This window comes from Stylophora pistillata, chromosome 1, assembly GCF_964205215.1.
Source record: "Stylophora pistillata chromosome 1, jaStyPist1.2, whole genome shotgun sequence".
NCBI lineage: Eukaryota > Metazoa > Cnidaria > Anthozoa > Scleractinia > Pocilloporidae > Stylophora > Stylophora pistillata.
In genome coordinates this window covers 50370854-50387700 of record NC_142519.1, presented here as the reverse complement: position 1 = coordinate 50387700, position 16847 = coordinate 50370854, and the positions used below count along the sequence as shown (strand labels likewise).

The window sequence follows — 16847 nt, the reverse complement described above, 5'->3', positions numbered from 1 at the left end:
TACATAACGTGAACCACTGATTCTGAGTAGTCCAAGCAAGTTAGTTATTAAAGCAACTGAAACATCACACTTTCTATCGGTTTACTGGCGTCATAACCCACGCCGAGGTTTAAGAAGTCGCAATGGGGTTTAAGTCAGCGGCCAAAATTAAAGAAAACCTATACTGTATTACTTTTTAGATTCTCTTAGCCTTTGCTAGTCTTCAAAAGTGAAACAGTCAGGACGGACAAATTCCTAGAACCAGGGAGTCTTTTTTTTTTTTTTTCATAGGATTGCTGGTTTGAGCAGATAAGAGACTCCAACTAATACTTCGGTAAGGACGGGTGTCAATCAGCCACAATCTTAAAAAAAAAAAAAAAAAACAGACAACGAACTTTTTTTATGGATTTCTCTCGCCTTGAGATACATAAGTAGGGACGGGCCTTAACGTTACCAAACATCGGTAAAGGAGGCTCGAAAGGGTTTTATTGACCCCGCGGAGAATGGATTCCAAGATACACGCAAGCAAATTACTCGCGAGAGAAATAAGCGATGGCGCGCGCTGTCAGATCTGCCGGTGAGTCGTAAAAAAATTTGGCTTCCAGGGCCTCAGTCGTTTCTAGAGGATGTGGCTGTTTGAGCCGACATAAATGGAAAGTTTACTTCTTGAAAGCAGGTAGCAAAACAGAAGTTTGTGTTCAGAAGAGTCGTAACTGACTTAAACAATGACTGAAAGTCATTTGAAAAATCTTATTTCATTCCAGACCTAAGAAAAACCAGTTGTTGTTGTATTTGTTTTCGACTAAATTTTCGAGTTTGCGCTATATGTTCCTTTCAGCCAAAAATATAGGGACGGAAAGTAATAGTTAGCTTGCCAAGTTAATCCGCGAAAATTTTAAGTGTATACCTCTTAGTACTACGATTTGTTTCGCATTGAATTTGATTCCTAATAAAATGAAATTACCGCTAACTTTCCTAAACTACTCATTGGAAGATGAAATCATTTGTTGGATCCAGGATTGTAAACATTGACAGTTTTATGAACGGAAATGGACAAGTGTAAACCATAGAAATAAACATAGTTTTCAGGAAAAAAGAGATTGTAAAAATGTAAATGAGACTTTAATTCTAATTCAACCACAGACGGTAAAATTAAAATAAACTATTCATCTTAAACTTGTGAGGAAGATTCTTGATATTTCCCTCGATAAACTGTAAATTACAACTACGAAAATGTAAACTCGCATTTGTTAAGAAAGGATTGCAAAATTTGTTTTGTTTTCCATTTAAAACGGAATAATGAAAGTTGACGGTTATGACAGTGGCAAAGAGAAAAAAGAAATGTGAAGCCAAGGCATGTTCATACCTCTAGTACCTCGAAAATTATAGAAATTCGCCAAATCTGTGACGACCAACAAATTACTGATGTATATGAAACCCTGATTTTCGCAAAGTTTGACGCTCATGACAATCTGGAAGACGTCAAAGCAAATTATTTTCACTCGAAATTGTTTTCACTCCTCCATCAAACTGTATATGAACAATTATATCGGTCAATCATGGTAAATGTGCATCGCCGATCGATCGCGAAGGAGGCCTTTGATCAAGCCATCTTCTCGGAACAACGACAAGATACCATCGAGACGTTCGATAGAAAGCGTCATCTTTCGACAAAGATGGTCCAGAGGCTGGCAGATGCTGGATTGTCTCATGTTACACAACAATCTCTGCACGAGAAACTCAACATTAACGGCCAATGGAGTACTGGCATTGGCACCATCTTCATCATCAACTTGTCATCATATATCGAATTCCGCAAGAGAATTCTCTACGGAATACTCTTACATTTCCAACTGTCGTAACGGTAAGTAGTCTGAGTCTCAAATAATGACTTATTTTTCAGGAATATGTAAAATCACAAAACAATGTTAATCAATCTTCAGGATGAACGACTTTTTTCCGCGCTGATAGCATCCGTCGATTAATCGCGCGGAAACAGACTAATCCTCGCGAAAATGAGCTCTTCAGTCAGCGGTATCGTTTAAAACGCGTGACCGGATATAGAAGTGTGAGCTAAAATTGCAGAAACCGGAAGTAAAGCTAGCTAAGTTGATGAACTAATATCTCGAAAATTACTTTGGTGACTTACCCTGTTTTTTTTGTACAAATTATTTTTATCATTACGCATTCCTGAAGAAAATTAAAAAAAAAAATTCTCTGGTGGAAATGTTTTTAACATTTTTTTAAATAATTCAAGATCTACTAGATAGTTTTTTTTTTATATCATGTATACAGATTGAGAATGTAATGATGTTTAAGAAATTTGAAAAAAAAACTAGGTCGCCGGCTTGGTTTTTGAGATATCTTTCAAAAACTGAGTTTTAGAAGGTCTTTTAGCGCTACTGTACTGTTGCCATGGCAACAGATGATGCCTGACAAACCCCCGTGAATAATTCGGGTAACATAGTGTTAGGCATATGTCAAGTCATTATCCTGATGATAAATTTGGCAGTCCTGATATCTTCTACTGACTGGCACTGGCTGTTTAAAGTGAAAAACCCTTTCGATTCTTCTTAACTATGATTTCCTCTCTCATCTGAGACAAGTAAAATTGGTTCGAAATGGCCTTAAAAGAAGGTTTTTCGATGAATATGAAGAAGGACTCTCTATGCAACTAGCCAAGATGAAAGTCTTTCGTAAGAGTGTTATATAGACAAATAATTCAAGATTTCTCTAAATTGGTGAGAATTTAGACTTTTATGATTGTTGAGTTATCGAAAAAAAAAAGCTCTATGTCAGCGTAAAGAGTGGTATGTCACTCGCACCTATCAGATCACCGCCTTTCTGGTGTATCACAAACCAATCAGATTGCCTCATAAGGGTATGTATCACTTGCTAATCAGATTGCCGCATTTTAAGTGTATAACAAACCAATCAGACTGCCGCATTAGAGTATGAATGAAGTACCAGCCAGATCAGAACATTGAGGTGTGCTTGCACAAATCAGGATGCTGTCCCTCATACCAATCATGTCAGGAAATTAGGGTACCACGATACGTTGCGAAGGAATCAACCCAACTTTGACACACATCAAGAATAACATTAACAAGAATCGTGAGCTCATCTACTCAGTGTAATGGTTTATGTCCTTCGTGAGGACCTTTTTCGCAATGATTGGTCGGGATTAGAAAAGTCATCAGGCCCGAATTTTTCGACCATTTGTAAGTTAAAAGGTGTTTTGTGGACCGGTCCACTTACAACGCAGTCAACGTTTTGGAAGGCTAGTTTTGCTGCCTCAGATATAAGTTGCGGAGAGCTTTTTCATAAATCACATTTGATTGCTAAACTTGTTTTTGCCTCGTGGTTGCTGTTTTTGCAAAGGTTGAAAAGACCACCAAGTCATATTGAATTTCTGCGTCGGTTGCCTTATTAAATATCCGTTTCTTTGCTTACAAAATTTTGCCATGAATTAAACATTGTATTTTCCAGCTACAATTACGAGTTTACTTTTTAATACTCGTCACTATGGACTAGACTCTCTCACATAAGATGTCATTTTCCAGTAAACATCGTAAGTTTTATGACACATTGTTCTTTTGATGCGTGTCCATTCTTCTTTAATTAAGGTCACTTTATTTATTCATATAATATGAATATACCCAACGTGAACAACTGGTTCTGAGTGGTCCAAGCAAGTTAGTTATTCAAGCAAAAGACGACACTTTCTATCGGTCTGTTGGTGTAAAAACCCACGCGGGTAGAAAGAAGTCGTAATGGGGTTTACGTCAGCGGTAAAAACCTTATGCTCTCTAACTTTTAAAATTTTCTCAGCCTTTGCTAGTCTTCAAAAATGAAATGGTCAAGACGGGCTAATTCTGAGAATCAGGTAGATTTTCTCGCCGGATTGCTGATTTAGGGTTACTGTCAACAAAAGAGAGTGCCTGGAAACATCATCCCACGAGTGCTTCCTTAGAAGAAACCCTGATACATATATACATAAACGTTATTCATACTCGAATTTTAGAGTAGCTAACGAGCAAATATATTCGAGCTGAGACTACATAAAAAGGTAATATATGATTAAAAAGGTAATACATAAATATATGTATACAAAATAATAATAATGATAATGATAATAATAATAATAATAAACACATAAAAGTAAATGAAGAAAAATACTATTTACAACCTCTCAATCTTAAGTTGAAGTATGTTAAGCAAAAAAAAAATCCACATGTAACTAACATGCTGCATTTTGGTTTTATAGCAAGAGGACCGGAGTGAAAATTTATCCTTCATAAATGCAGGAAGATGAGTGAAAAACAAACTCCCATATAACAGTATGAGGAAATTCTGAACACGCTTAAGAAACTACCGCTTATAACGTATAGTTCTTGAAAAAAAAAGGTCTTGATAGGCTTTGTTTTGGTTTTGCACCTTTTCCTGTGGCCAATTGAGGTTATTTAAGCGAAGAGGCCTTCCCCGTTATTGCATATAAAATTTTCGAGTTCCGGAGTTAGAGCTTTATGTTGAGCTTGAACCAATTTTAAGGCTGACATCTTTCTAGACAGATTTTTAAGGAAATTTTCAACAGTATTGCGTAACCTTCTGAGATCCCACGATCGCATCTCGAGGAATCTTTGGATCTAAAGACTGACAAGCCATTCTGCATGTTTCCGATCATATTCACTTCTTAAAAATTCATTCTCGGTATTACAATATTCGACTAAAAGCGTAATCAGAAAATGTTAACTGGCTTATTTCTGAGAACTGTGGTTTGGGAAACATTCCATCCGTCTAGCAGGAAGAAGAATCGCCCAGACTAGGTGTATATCATCTCTTAAGAAAATAAATTGACATATGTCTTTGGGAAAATAAAATTAAAGAAACCTTATGCTCTCTTACTTCTTAAATTTTCTCAGCCTTTACTAGTCTTCAAAACCGAAACAGTCAAGACGGACTAATTATGAGAATCCGCTACATTTTTTCGCCGGATCTTCGATTTCGGATATATTACTGTAAATCTAGCATTTATGACGTATAGACTCTGAAATAACAAAAGTTTTGAGAGGTCTTGTTTTGGTTGACACGTGCAGGCCTTTAAAGACAAAACTGACGGTGTTTGTTTAATTGAATTACCAGCTTTCGCGTTACCGCGGACATCCAAACAAACTTAACTGTATCACTCAGCTGATGAAAGGCTAAAAAGGATGTGAGCCTTTTCCAGTATTTCAATTGGTTCCCGAGAGAATCTATATTGAAGTTGGACCAAAGAAAATGTTTCGACGAACTGATTCTGGCCAATTTTTATCAAAATCTGACAAAACTACAGATATATGTATCCTGTCAAGAGAGCTTCTCTTTACTTTGTACATGCGTGTGGCTCCCAACAGTTTCCACAATTTTTCCAAAGTGACGTATATGGAATCAGTGAACAGTTTCAAAAGATTGGTGTTGAGGTAGACGCGAAAAAGTTAAGGGAGATGCTTTTGACCCCTCTCTTTTTTTGTCTGCCAAAGGACTTCAACATTATTGGAGGTGACCCGTCTTATACCTCTCCACGAAGCCGTCGAAAATGAGGTTCCGAACAAAATTTTATTTTTAGAAAGTGAAAATTTTGACATTGTAAAGGGACAGTCAACAAATGGGCAAATTGAGTAGAAATCAATTATGTGACAAGACCTCTTGATAGACCTCTTGTTGAAAGATCATGAATTAATTAAATCAATATATTGAAAAAAGTTCTCTTTCTCAGTATACAGATCTGAGCGAGTTTGACAATGATTACCTGAATGATGGTCGAATGAGCTTATGATGCTGCACATTTGGAGCCAATATTATACTGTACTTAGTGATTGAGTTCTCAACTATATTGCATTGCTAAGGCAACTTAAGAAATGTTGATATGATGAAAGAGGTTTAAAATTATTTCCCTTCTAGTCATAAAATAGTGAAACAACTTTCATAGAAGTGTGATAATTCTAGTAGAAAGAACAAGGACGGATGGAGATGACAGAAACCGATAGACATAACAATAGAGTGCACATTGAGCTGACGCGCAAGATTAAATGATATTAATTAACGATTATATGCAGTAAAAGAGAAACTTTTGTGACCAAGTTAATTAGACCAATTAAACCGATCCACGTAATGATTAATGCGCCCGAAACCTATTTAATTTCCCCACAACATGCAAGGAAACTAATACACAAATGAAATTAACAATAATATTGACCAAACCGCAGTACTCTTAATGTAACTGCATGCTACGGAAGTAAAAATATTTCACAAGGTTTTCTGACCCATATTTTCTCATGCACTGTTTTTTTTTGAAAACTGGCCAAAGGGAACCTCTATCCATTTCAGTTTGAAGATGTTTAGTCGAGACTGCGCTAAAAAATGGTGCGTTTTGACAATGCGCATTCTGCTCAATGATAGTTAGTAAAGAAAATACAGCAGTGTTTAGCGTGAAATAGTAATAAAGGAGCCTCTAAAGTAACTTGAAAATACGATTCGTTCCACAGAAATAAAAGTCACAGTCGTTCACGAAAGCTTCCTGGTCACACGCAACGAAACGGGCATATTCAGCAGTCCCGCCATAGGGAGTCGAAATGGGGTTAAAGTCAGAGGTTAAACGTCAGAAAACTTAACCTTTCAAAGAGGAACGATTTTAACGCGAACCGTAAAAAAGCAGCCAATCAGTGACTAAGGCCAGATATATCATATTCGAAACTTTGAGCATCATATTTTTCAACGTCAACCCTCAAAATGTAGCATCATGCCTAAAGCCACCGATAGGTAATTATAACAAGGGTGTTCAAAGCGGCTTACAGCAACTTCTTACAAAAAAACTGTCATTTTATTCGACCAAATTCTTAGCCTACACGTATTTATCTCTTATTGAATACGTGAGGCAGTAGCCAGGCTTTTAATAAGGTAACCTAGTCTAAAAAGTGTGAGAAAAGTAGTACTGAGAAACGTCATTTAAAACGTATTTTCTGAAAAGAACCCCAAAACGTGTTTTTCAGTAAAAGTAATAGAAACGCTTTTGAAATTTTTACGCTCAAGAATGTTAGTATTCATGCAAGAAGTGTGTTGATCATTATTCCCAAAAATATGCCAGTAATAATTATCTAAGCCTATCGGTGACCGTAAAACGGTTTCAAGTAAGGTATCTCAGATGTCACTATTTTTACTGCTCGTCACAAACAGTTCTGGATCCCGTGGACACTTTGGATCTTAGGACTGGAAAGTTAACCTCCAAATGTTTCTGATATACTCAGTTTAAAGTCATTCTCGGTGTTGGAATTTTCGCCCACACGCATACTCTGAAAATGTTAAATGGCTTATTTCATCGAAAATTATTGGGAGACACACCATCTTTTCGCTACTTATAATTGGAATGTTTTCTTCGCCAAGCAGGTGAGAGAATAGCCCATACTGGGTGCTTATCATGCCCTCACCCATTGGAGGGTGACGAGTGTCTCTGGGATACTATCTTATTTCTTAAAATTATGGGATACAATCTTATTTTTTACATTATGGGATACTATCTTATTTTTTAAATTGTGGTATACAGTACTGTCTTATTTTTAAAATTAGCTCAGCCCTTAGCTGGTCTCCAAAGCCAAAACAGTCGTGACGGACAAATTCCAATAATTAGCAAGACTTTCTGTGCAGGATTGCTGATCTAAGAAAACAAGAGACTCCATCTAATAATTTGGTAAGGATGGGTGTCAATCAGCCACAATTTAAAAACCAGGTGTCAGCGTATTATGAAGGACAATGGAGTTGCGGCGGTTTGGATCTCCACTAATGAAATCGCTTCCATCCGAATGTGCTGCTGAGGAAATGACTATCGCTAAAAATGTGATAAAATGGTATATTCTGATCCTTAAAACCCACTCTAACATTTTAGTGCATGTCACTGTCAGGTTATATTCATGCGGCACCCAAACTAAATTCTTTCTGAGATAGTGATCAAGATGGGAAAGGAATTCACTTGACTGAAATAACTAGAGATTATTCGAATACAGCTGATCAAAATTGACCTTTTTTTTTCCTTGTAGCGTACAAGTGTTTCCATAGGGTTCTTTGTCGAGTTCAAGTAATGTTTTCCAGTGGCGGATCCAATGGTTTTATGACCCATTTTAATTTGATTTCTAATCAAGGACACTTTTTATTTAACTACGCCACAAACGATGCTCACATTTCCCAAATTAAACTCTGACCAAAGAAAGATTTTGACGCCAAACATCAAAAGCGCAGCTCACCGGCAACTTTCAAATGATGTGAAGGCTTTTCAGATCTTATCATTTTTACTGCCCGTTATAAACACTCTTACATGTAGGGGAATCTTTGGATTCAAAGACCGGTACCGAGAAGTCAGCCTCCAGGCTTCTGATTGTCTGCACTTTTAAAGAGCCATTCTCAGCCGGTAATATTCGCCTAAACGCATAATCAGAAAATTTTGAATGGCTTGTCGTCACGGGGAACTGTCGGGGTAACATACTTTCCTTGCCCTCTTTAGAATGTTTGCTTCGTCTAGCCTATGAAAGAATCGCCCACACTAGGTGTATATCATCTCCTAAGTAAATCAATTGACACATGACTTTGGGAAAATGAGAAAAACAGCCTTTACCACTCTTCAAAACTGAAACAGTCAAGTCGGACTTATTCTGAGAGTCAACTAGATTTTTTCGCTGGATTGAAAAATCGTCCCACGCGTGCTTCTTTGAAAGAAATCATGACAAACTACATATCAATGCAAAGCTAGCGCTTATGGCGTGACTTATTCTGAGAATCATGAAAAGCTACATATCAATGTAAAGCTAGCGCATATAACGTATAAATTTTGAAAATAAAAGTTTGGATAGGTTTTGTTCTGGTAAGCACGTGCAAGTCTTCAAAGACAAAACTGACGGTGTTTAGTTGACTGAATTACCAGCCCTCGCGTTACCTCGGACATCCAAAGGGACTGGACTGTATCACTCAGCAGATGAAAGGCTAAAAAAGGATGTGAGGCTTTTCCGATATTCTTATTGTTCCCGAGGGAATCGATCTTTAGTGAAGTTGGACAGAGAAAATTAATTCGATTTCGTTAAAGCCCTACACGCTTTTGTACGTAACTACTTTTCCTTTTAAAACAGTTCTGCCTTCGAAAGTCATCGCCAAAAAGTATTTCTTGATAACTGAGACGACCACCAGAAATAAGCCGAGGTCCGTTTGCGCGATCTAGGTGCGAATCTCCACAAATTTATAAACCTCTCTGCGCAAGAGGAAAAATAAGTAATGATAAAAAGAAAATGAATTAAATGAGTAAAGAATAAAATGAGATAGATGGCTGACATTTTTGAGCCCTGAAAATTTTACCCTAGACCTTCGACTCCTCACGAAAATCTACGCTCTTTAGGAAATACACAGTTTTCACACCTCACTTTTAAAAGCACGTGTCGATGCGGTCAGGCTGGCAACCAATGAAAAGCAACATTGAACTCTCTGGCGAGTCTCGCGACAAAGATACTATTTAAATCATTCCCGTAGGCTGGGGGGGGTTCGGGGGATTCGGACGACCCCCCCCCACCCCCACTGCCTGGAAAGGTCCACTTAGTGGCCTACTCACAAATAATTTGACCGGCTTAAAACATTTCTCGCACGTACAAAAAATATTACTGAAACCTTAGTTGTGAAAACGTGACACTATTCCTGCAAATGTGACGACTGTGGAAAGAAAAGAATAGACGATAATTTTATAATAAGAAGCCTTAGAATCACCAAAGAAACGTGGCAATTCCTATACTTGATCACATTATGATGTGAATCGAAGAGCAGTTTTAGCCTGCGGCAAAAGCTGCCATATCACTACTTGGCCTCGTTCCAAGTGTTCTCTGTTCAAGAAATGTCAACCTCAATGCAGCTGTTAACACTTACACTGATGATCTCCCATCCCCTGAGTTGCTCGAGATGGAACTTACGCGATGGAGAGGTCGATACTTAGCAATGGAACCGCAATTATGGCCAACTTCACCCGTTGCGGCAATCAAAGATTGTGATACTGCCCTCTTTCCAACTATTAGCATTCTTCTCCAAATTTCCCGCACAATTCCAGTCACATCGTGCGAATGCGAACGAAGCGCAAGCACATTGCGAAGACTCAATAACTACATGCGTGCATCGATGGAAAAAGCTCGCTTGTCCCATCTTGCGCTTTTACACATTTACTACACTACCCTTGTTGACTTGGACACTATAGTAGACTGTTATGCTCGGCTACACCCCCGTCGACTTCAACTGGAAAATCTTTTGCAACAACGTTAAGTTTAACATTAAAGGTCCGTTTTAAGCGAAAAAGAACCCACCAAGGAAAAAACCAGCCGAAGGGCATGTAAATTCACAGAAGAAGTCATCTCGCGACCTTACGGGGGAAAACAATTGGTTGAAAGGAAGTGCAAAACTGCTCTACGAAAATCAAGAGTAAGGTCCGACTTCTTCGCCTTATCAAAATCTTCTGTCCTCGATTTCTCCCTTAGACTTGCAACAGAGTTACTTCTCTTTTTAATCGCCTCATGGAGACTCTTAATTCTCAATGTCTTGGGAAATTGACAAATTTAGTTCTTTTGTGTGGTGCAATACAAGTGTAAACGGAATAAGCAAATAGAGATCCCAGTCAAAAGTCCGGGAAAAACCGTCAACACTCTGCTGGAGACTCTCGAGTTATTACACCTCTCACTATTCGGTACCAACTACCCTAAAAAAAATAATCGTGACCATATTTTTCCTATGCTTACTTTTATCTTTTATAAATTAATTCAGGCTTTTCTTTGCAATGCACACTCGGCCGTTTAGGTTCTTAGGGTCTTTTCTCAGTCCGAAGTCCTAGTCAAGAGATAAGAAAATCTGTTTGTTTTTCTACACCTTTTGTTCTTTTTGGCGCAATGTTACCTTTAGTTCCAGCCCATACACATGCTTCTACTTATTTCATCTTTACTTCCCCATTCCATTCATCTGATCGATACTGGGAGTGGTGTCCTTTAAATATATATTTTTTGTATTTAGAATGACTTTGCCGCCATGTTGTCACCATACGCATCTGATCATGATTGCAGTGTTCTTTGCCTTTTCTCCTACCGAGTCCAGGGTTTCCAAATGTCTGAACGATATTCCTGACAGATCTTCGAACAACCAAACACCCTGTCGATTTGAAATGCGTGCTTTGTTTTTACAATAATCCTCTCAGTTGCGAAACCAAAGAACATAGTTGTTTGTTCCAATTTTCCGTGGTCCCTGACATCCCAGAGTTTATTCCAGATTCTATAATGTTACTTTTTGAGGCCAGGATGGTAATGTTCCAAGAGAGAATACTTCGTTCGAAACTGGATTGAGTTTTCCGAAGTTAGAGAGAAACAGTCAAATTTGAATAAAGTGTATCGCGGAAGCGAAAAAGGGCGGAGATTGTTAAAGAAAAAAAAAAAGAGGGTAAAAGGGCGAGCAATGCCATTAGAGAACTGATCTTAAAGTCACACCTCGTCGGCTGGCATAGGACCAAGAGACCCAAGATGATAATGGGAACGAAGTTATTCCATCGCCAACAGAGTCGGCTTTTTAACGAAAACCTACCACTTGTGTAGTGTATGTCACTTCTTTGAACAGAAGTATATCGAATGACTTGGAAAAGCTAAAAGATATCGCCCGGTATAAATTTATAAAAAGTCTCAACAATTCCTTGGGAGACGTTAGGTTCATACTTATGTCCCTCGCAAAATTTTAATAAGAATCTAAACCCATTGAGCGTTAAAGCAGAAAATGATAGCTGATTTCCTTTAATTTACAGTGCAGGGGAATTTCAAAAGTCGAAGAGCACATGCAGTGGTTAGAATCAAATCATGCCAGTCAGTGCCTTATTGGACTTGTTACCTCAGCTGGAAATGGCGACGAACTTCACCTGAAAGTTATTTTCAACACCTGTGGCTTGTTCACGATGAACAAGGACAGTTTGACTGAGGAACAGGGTGAAAAGTGGTTCCAGATTCATCAGTGTTCTTTGGGTATTACTATGACTCTTATGGAGTTTAAATATGCCAAATGAATGTGGTGATGGAATGAGTGGTTGTCATTTCATCAGGCACACAAGGATAAATTCTAATTGGAACTCAAAGGCACCTAATGGAGTTGAAAGCATTTAGGATGCCTGTGACTCTTGCCACCATTATGAAAATTTACTCAACTTCTAAACGCGATTCATCTTCAACGAAGAAGCGCAGCAAATTCTCAGAGAGAACACAGACCAATTTGTACCTAAGGTCAACGATGCTATTAGAGAAGTAAAGGCTCCTCCAAAGTCAAAACGCCTGCAGCTAGTACCGAGAATTGTAACAATTCTTCACGTTTTGAACCACGCAATGACTGAACTCTAAGATATCAACTCCGGCACACATTGAAAAGTTGACTTCAGAGAAGGTATCGGACTTAAACTTTGCCTCAAACCTGATGGATTCGCACTAATTGATTATTTACTTGTACAGTTTGGATTATTTTTGCTGTGGGGGGGAACACGGAAAACGGTTTAGCTGAGTTTCTCCGAAGGTATTCCGGTTCCTTTACTGAAACTAATCACTTAGTTGTTATAATATCCTAGTTGCTATAGATGGATAACTTTCTGCGGGCCGGCCTCTATTTTTCATAGGGGCAATTTATAAGAAAAGTATATTTTGCATATTTTGGTGATATTTTTTACATCTAATTTTCTCAACTACAAAAGCTTCAGACGAGTGGAAAGTGAATGGCTTTGAACGAATTTTATCTTATTAGCAATATCCCGAGGAGAGTTATCGCTACTCATGGCTTTCTTCCTTTGAAAGAAAATGATCCACTCTCGTAGTGACTACTCGACTTAACAACATACATATACCTCAAATCGGGCGTATATCATTCAGATATGCACCCGATTGCGTACGGCTTTTTTCAAGGAAATCTAAGCGATTCCGAATCCTGACGATACATTGCTTTAGTCTGCTATGTCATTTCTAACATGTAAGAATCGGTTGATTTACATGAAAATATCTTAACACTAGTCATTTGCTATTAAACATGTAAGTTATAGCTATCACGTGACACTGTATTTCTCCATAAAGTTTTCATTGGTCGCTCCAAAGAATACGAGAACTGGGCATTTTTTCGATATTTCTGCAGACTTATGTGCATTCCAAAGCAGAAAAAGAAAAACTCAGAAACCACGAATATTTAACGAACAATTAATGGGGGATGGGCGAGAATCTCGCCGGTGGGGAGTAATGCGAGTATAAATCGCAACTTGGCAACGGTATTACCACATGTAAAAACCCAGTTAAAATAATGGCTTTGAAAGACTGACACGAAAACTATCACAAAGTCGAGATTTTAAACAACTCAGTATTCACATGCTACAGCAAATGGAACGGGGATTTCATCACAATCATTTTCCATTTTTCTATTAAATCTTTACGAAAACTATTTCTGGTTTGAGCCTTCAGATTTCTTGTTCTTGATAATTAAAGATTTGCTTAGGGCTTACAAACTTTACCTGAAGAGGTTTTTGGTGCCGCGCGGAACGAGGCATACAGATTCAAAAGAATTTATGCTGCCACTGAGGAATCAACAGGCACAGTCCTCTCACATGCTCTCAGCCATGGAAAATTAATGATTGGTAAAGAATTAGTCAATTGCAGCGTCCAGGAGCTATCTTGGTTGCCATGATTCCTTTTATCATTTTAAAGCGGCGATCGCATTATCCTGCGTGTAACACTGAATTATTTTGTAGATTGAGTAAAATGACGTTGAAAAGCCTCCTTGTGATCTATGTTGCTAGTTCCTTTACTGATGTGCTTTATTAGTGTTCGTGTACCATGTACTGGTACTTACAGTCAGACAGTACATTATGCTGCATAAAATTGCCTTATGGGTAAAATCTCAGTACATCGGACACCCCTCTAAACCGGATATTTCCTCCGGTCCTAATGGCGTCCGGTTTTGAGGGGTTCCACTGTACTTATTGACTGAATTCGCAAATAAATTGCATTGCTAAGTTAGCATAAACAAATGTTGATATGATTGATGTTGGCGGTTGAAATTGAATTCACTTCTAGTCTTAAAATAGTAAAACAACTTTCAGAAAAGTCTAAGTCTTCATGTAATAAGACCATGGACGGGGATCGAGATGATAAAAACTGATAGACATAACAGTAGAGTGCACCTCAAGCTGACGGGTATGATTAAAATAATAATATCAATTGACGATTATATTCAATAAAACATAAATTGTTGGGACGAGTTTTCTAACCAAGTAACCCAGACGAATAACCGAGTCAATGATTAATGCGCGCGAGACCAATTTCATCTCCCACAAAATAGGAGGCAATTAATATACTAATTAAATTGAGAAAGATTGAAATAACCAAATTGCGGTACTAGTAATGTAACAACATGCCGAGGAATTCGAAGTGAGGAAACTTCACAATATTTCAATTCATAGCTTTGCACGCACTGTGTTTTTTCTTTTTCTTTTTTTTATTTATCATGCCGTTTATTTGCTTTGAAGCGTTTCCTTGGGTGAGCAATTTGACAAGATTTTCATGTCGTAACTAAGCTCTGATAAGAACTGCTGCTGCAGGCTAAACATTGAGGATGAAATCCTAAGATAAGATGACAAAAAGGCTTGATTTACTTTTACTTCGTTTGGTCGTTTGACGCTGGGGTGGTGGTGTTTGTGAGGAGGGCTGGGGATGGGGGCATGGGAGAAGGGGATGTAGAATTAGGGCATGTTTAGATGGAGGTGGGGGACTCCAGGCAGGTGAGGTTACCAACATAGGTGGAGTACCGCCCCTGTCCATATCATTTCTTAATTTACCTTGGTCACATTTACATAGCAGGCCGGTTGCCGGTCCGCCAGGTAGGGCTACCCTGTAAGGCGAGGTGAAAATCTGCCATGTAAACTTCTCAAGGTGGGGTAGCCCGCCTAGCCCGGGTCGCGTTCATACAGAGCTAAAACGTTAAAACCCAACTTTTACTTTTCAAGTAAAAAGAAGAATAATAATGATAATAATAATAATGATAATAATAATAATGATAATAATAGTTATTATTACTATTACTATTATTATTATAGAAAACGAATATTTAAACAAGATAAATCCATCACTACAAAAGGATAATGTTATCAAAGGAGTCCTGTAAATACCGAAAAAGTCAACAAAGAAAAAAAAGTAAAAAATGTAAAATGCACTAATGGAAAGTACAGCGGTAAAAAGCGGCACTATAAATACTACAAATAAAAATGTTCGTTAACTTTTTGTCTAAATAAGACTCTGGAGTTCAGTTGCCGGATATCTAACGGTGAACTATTGTAAATAAGAGCACCTAAAAAAAAACTTTGTCGACCAAACTTCAGTAAAGTTTCATTTTCGGAATTTAAACTGATAAAAAACTGTTCCCCATGATAAAATTGTGGTTTGTCCTTGTAAAATAGTTTTTAAAATACATACCTACATTACCAAGTAAGCAATCAAAAACATACAGACAGACTTCCTGTTTCAAATCACTGTTAGTTGATGGAATACGAATGTGCATATTTTCCAGTCCTGAAGTTACTTTAAGCTGCAGCACAGGTGATGGAAGAACGAATTTTCAGAAGTAAATTTACTCTTCAAGCCGCTTTCCTGCAAGTTTTGCTGAAGTGTGTTTCAAAATTTACTGAAGGATGTAAATGAACATTAAAATATCTGTAACTTGTTGTGCTATTTATATGTAGCTCATTGATCATAAGGTTTAACTGTCTCCCCTGTAGACGATTTAAACTTTTCGCAGTTCCGAAAGTCATGCACTCTGTCTTTCCCTTGTTGAGACTAACAATCAGTTCATTCTTGTGGTACCACGTTGACAGACTGTTGATATCATAATTAAGATTCCTTTCGATATCGTCAAAGTGACTTGAAGAGGTAAAGATAACTGTATCATCGGCGTACGTAATAATTCTAGATGACTGAAGAGGCTTATTTGCATCGTTAAAATGGATAATGATCAACATTGGACGAAGGATGGCCCCTTGTGGAACCCCGGTTAAAACGGGGTTGGGTTCTTAAAGAACGCCATTGTATTGAACGGTTTGCCTTCCAAAAAATAAATAGTCCGTAGACCATTTGAGTTCAGTGTCACAAATGCCATAAAAGGCAAGTTTGCAGAGAACACCAGAGTGGTTAATGGTGTCAGATGCTTTGAACAGGCCTAGGTCTATAAAAACTGCTCCTGATCATGACATCTTGCCATCGTTAGTTTCTTTTCTTACTAGGTCTGTAAAGTATGTAATAGGCAGCTCAGTAGAGCGTTTGCAACGGAAGCCAAACTGATAATCTGAAAGATGGTTATTACTTACAAGATGGAACATCAGTTATTTGTATATCACTTTCTCCAAGATCTTCGACGGGATGGGAAGAATCGATATTGGTCGATAATTATCAATATCTGTTGACGACCCAGATTTAAAGAGTGGAAAAACTTTGGCCTCTTTCAACTTCGTAGGAACAATTTCAGACTCAAGAGATAAGTTGATAATCATGAAAGTTAGCGGTTAAGTTTATAATGAAAGTTAGCGGTTTTGCTATCACAAGGGCAGCATCTTTCACCAAACCAGGAGGAAAGTTATCTATGCCTGTGGATTTTCTCCTTTTCAGACTTTTTAGTTCTCTGTAAATTTCTGATTTATTAAATGCTGAGAACACAAGCTTTGTATTCGCTGTTTGAAGGTGATTCTGTTGTGCAGGATGACCCCGAATAAAGTTGCGAAATAAGACGGAGCTTTTCTCTAGAAATCCGCCCACATTTGTGAAAATAACTGCAGA

General features: G+C 37.9%; 1 protein-coding gene and 1 pseudogene across 2 annotated transcripts in view; both read left to right on the top strand.

Moving 5' to 3' along the window:
* The window catches only part of LOC148742938 (delta-1-pyrroline-5-carboxylate synthase-like), a 595352-nt pseudogene that overhangs the window by 451732 nt on the left and 126773 nt on the right, over nt 1-16847 (top strand). The window lies entirely within an intron of this gene.
* On the top strand, nt 7765-10296 carry LOC148742946 (52 kDa repressor of the inhibitor of the protein kinase-like). The gene is given in 2 exon segments (XM_088749184.1): nt 7765-7913; nt 9759-10296. Coding segments are annotated over 2 exon segments (687 nt in total).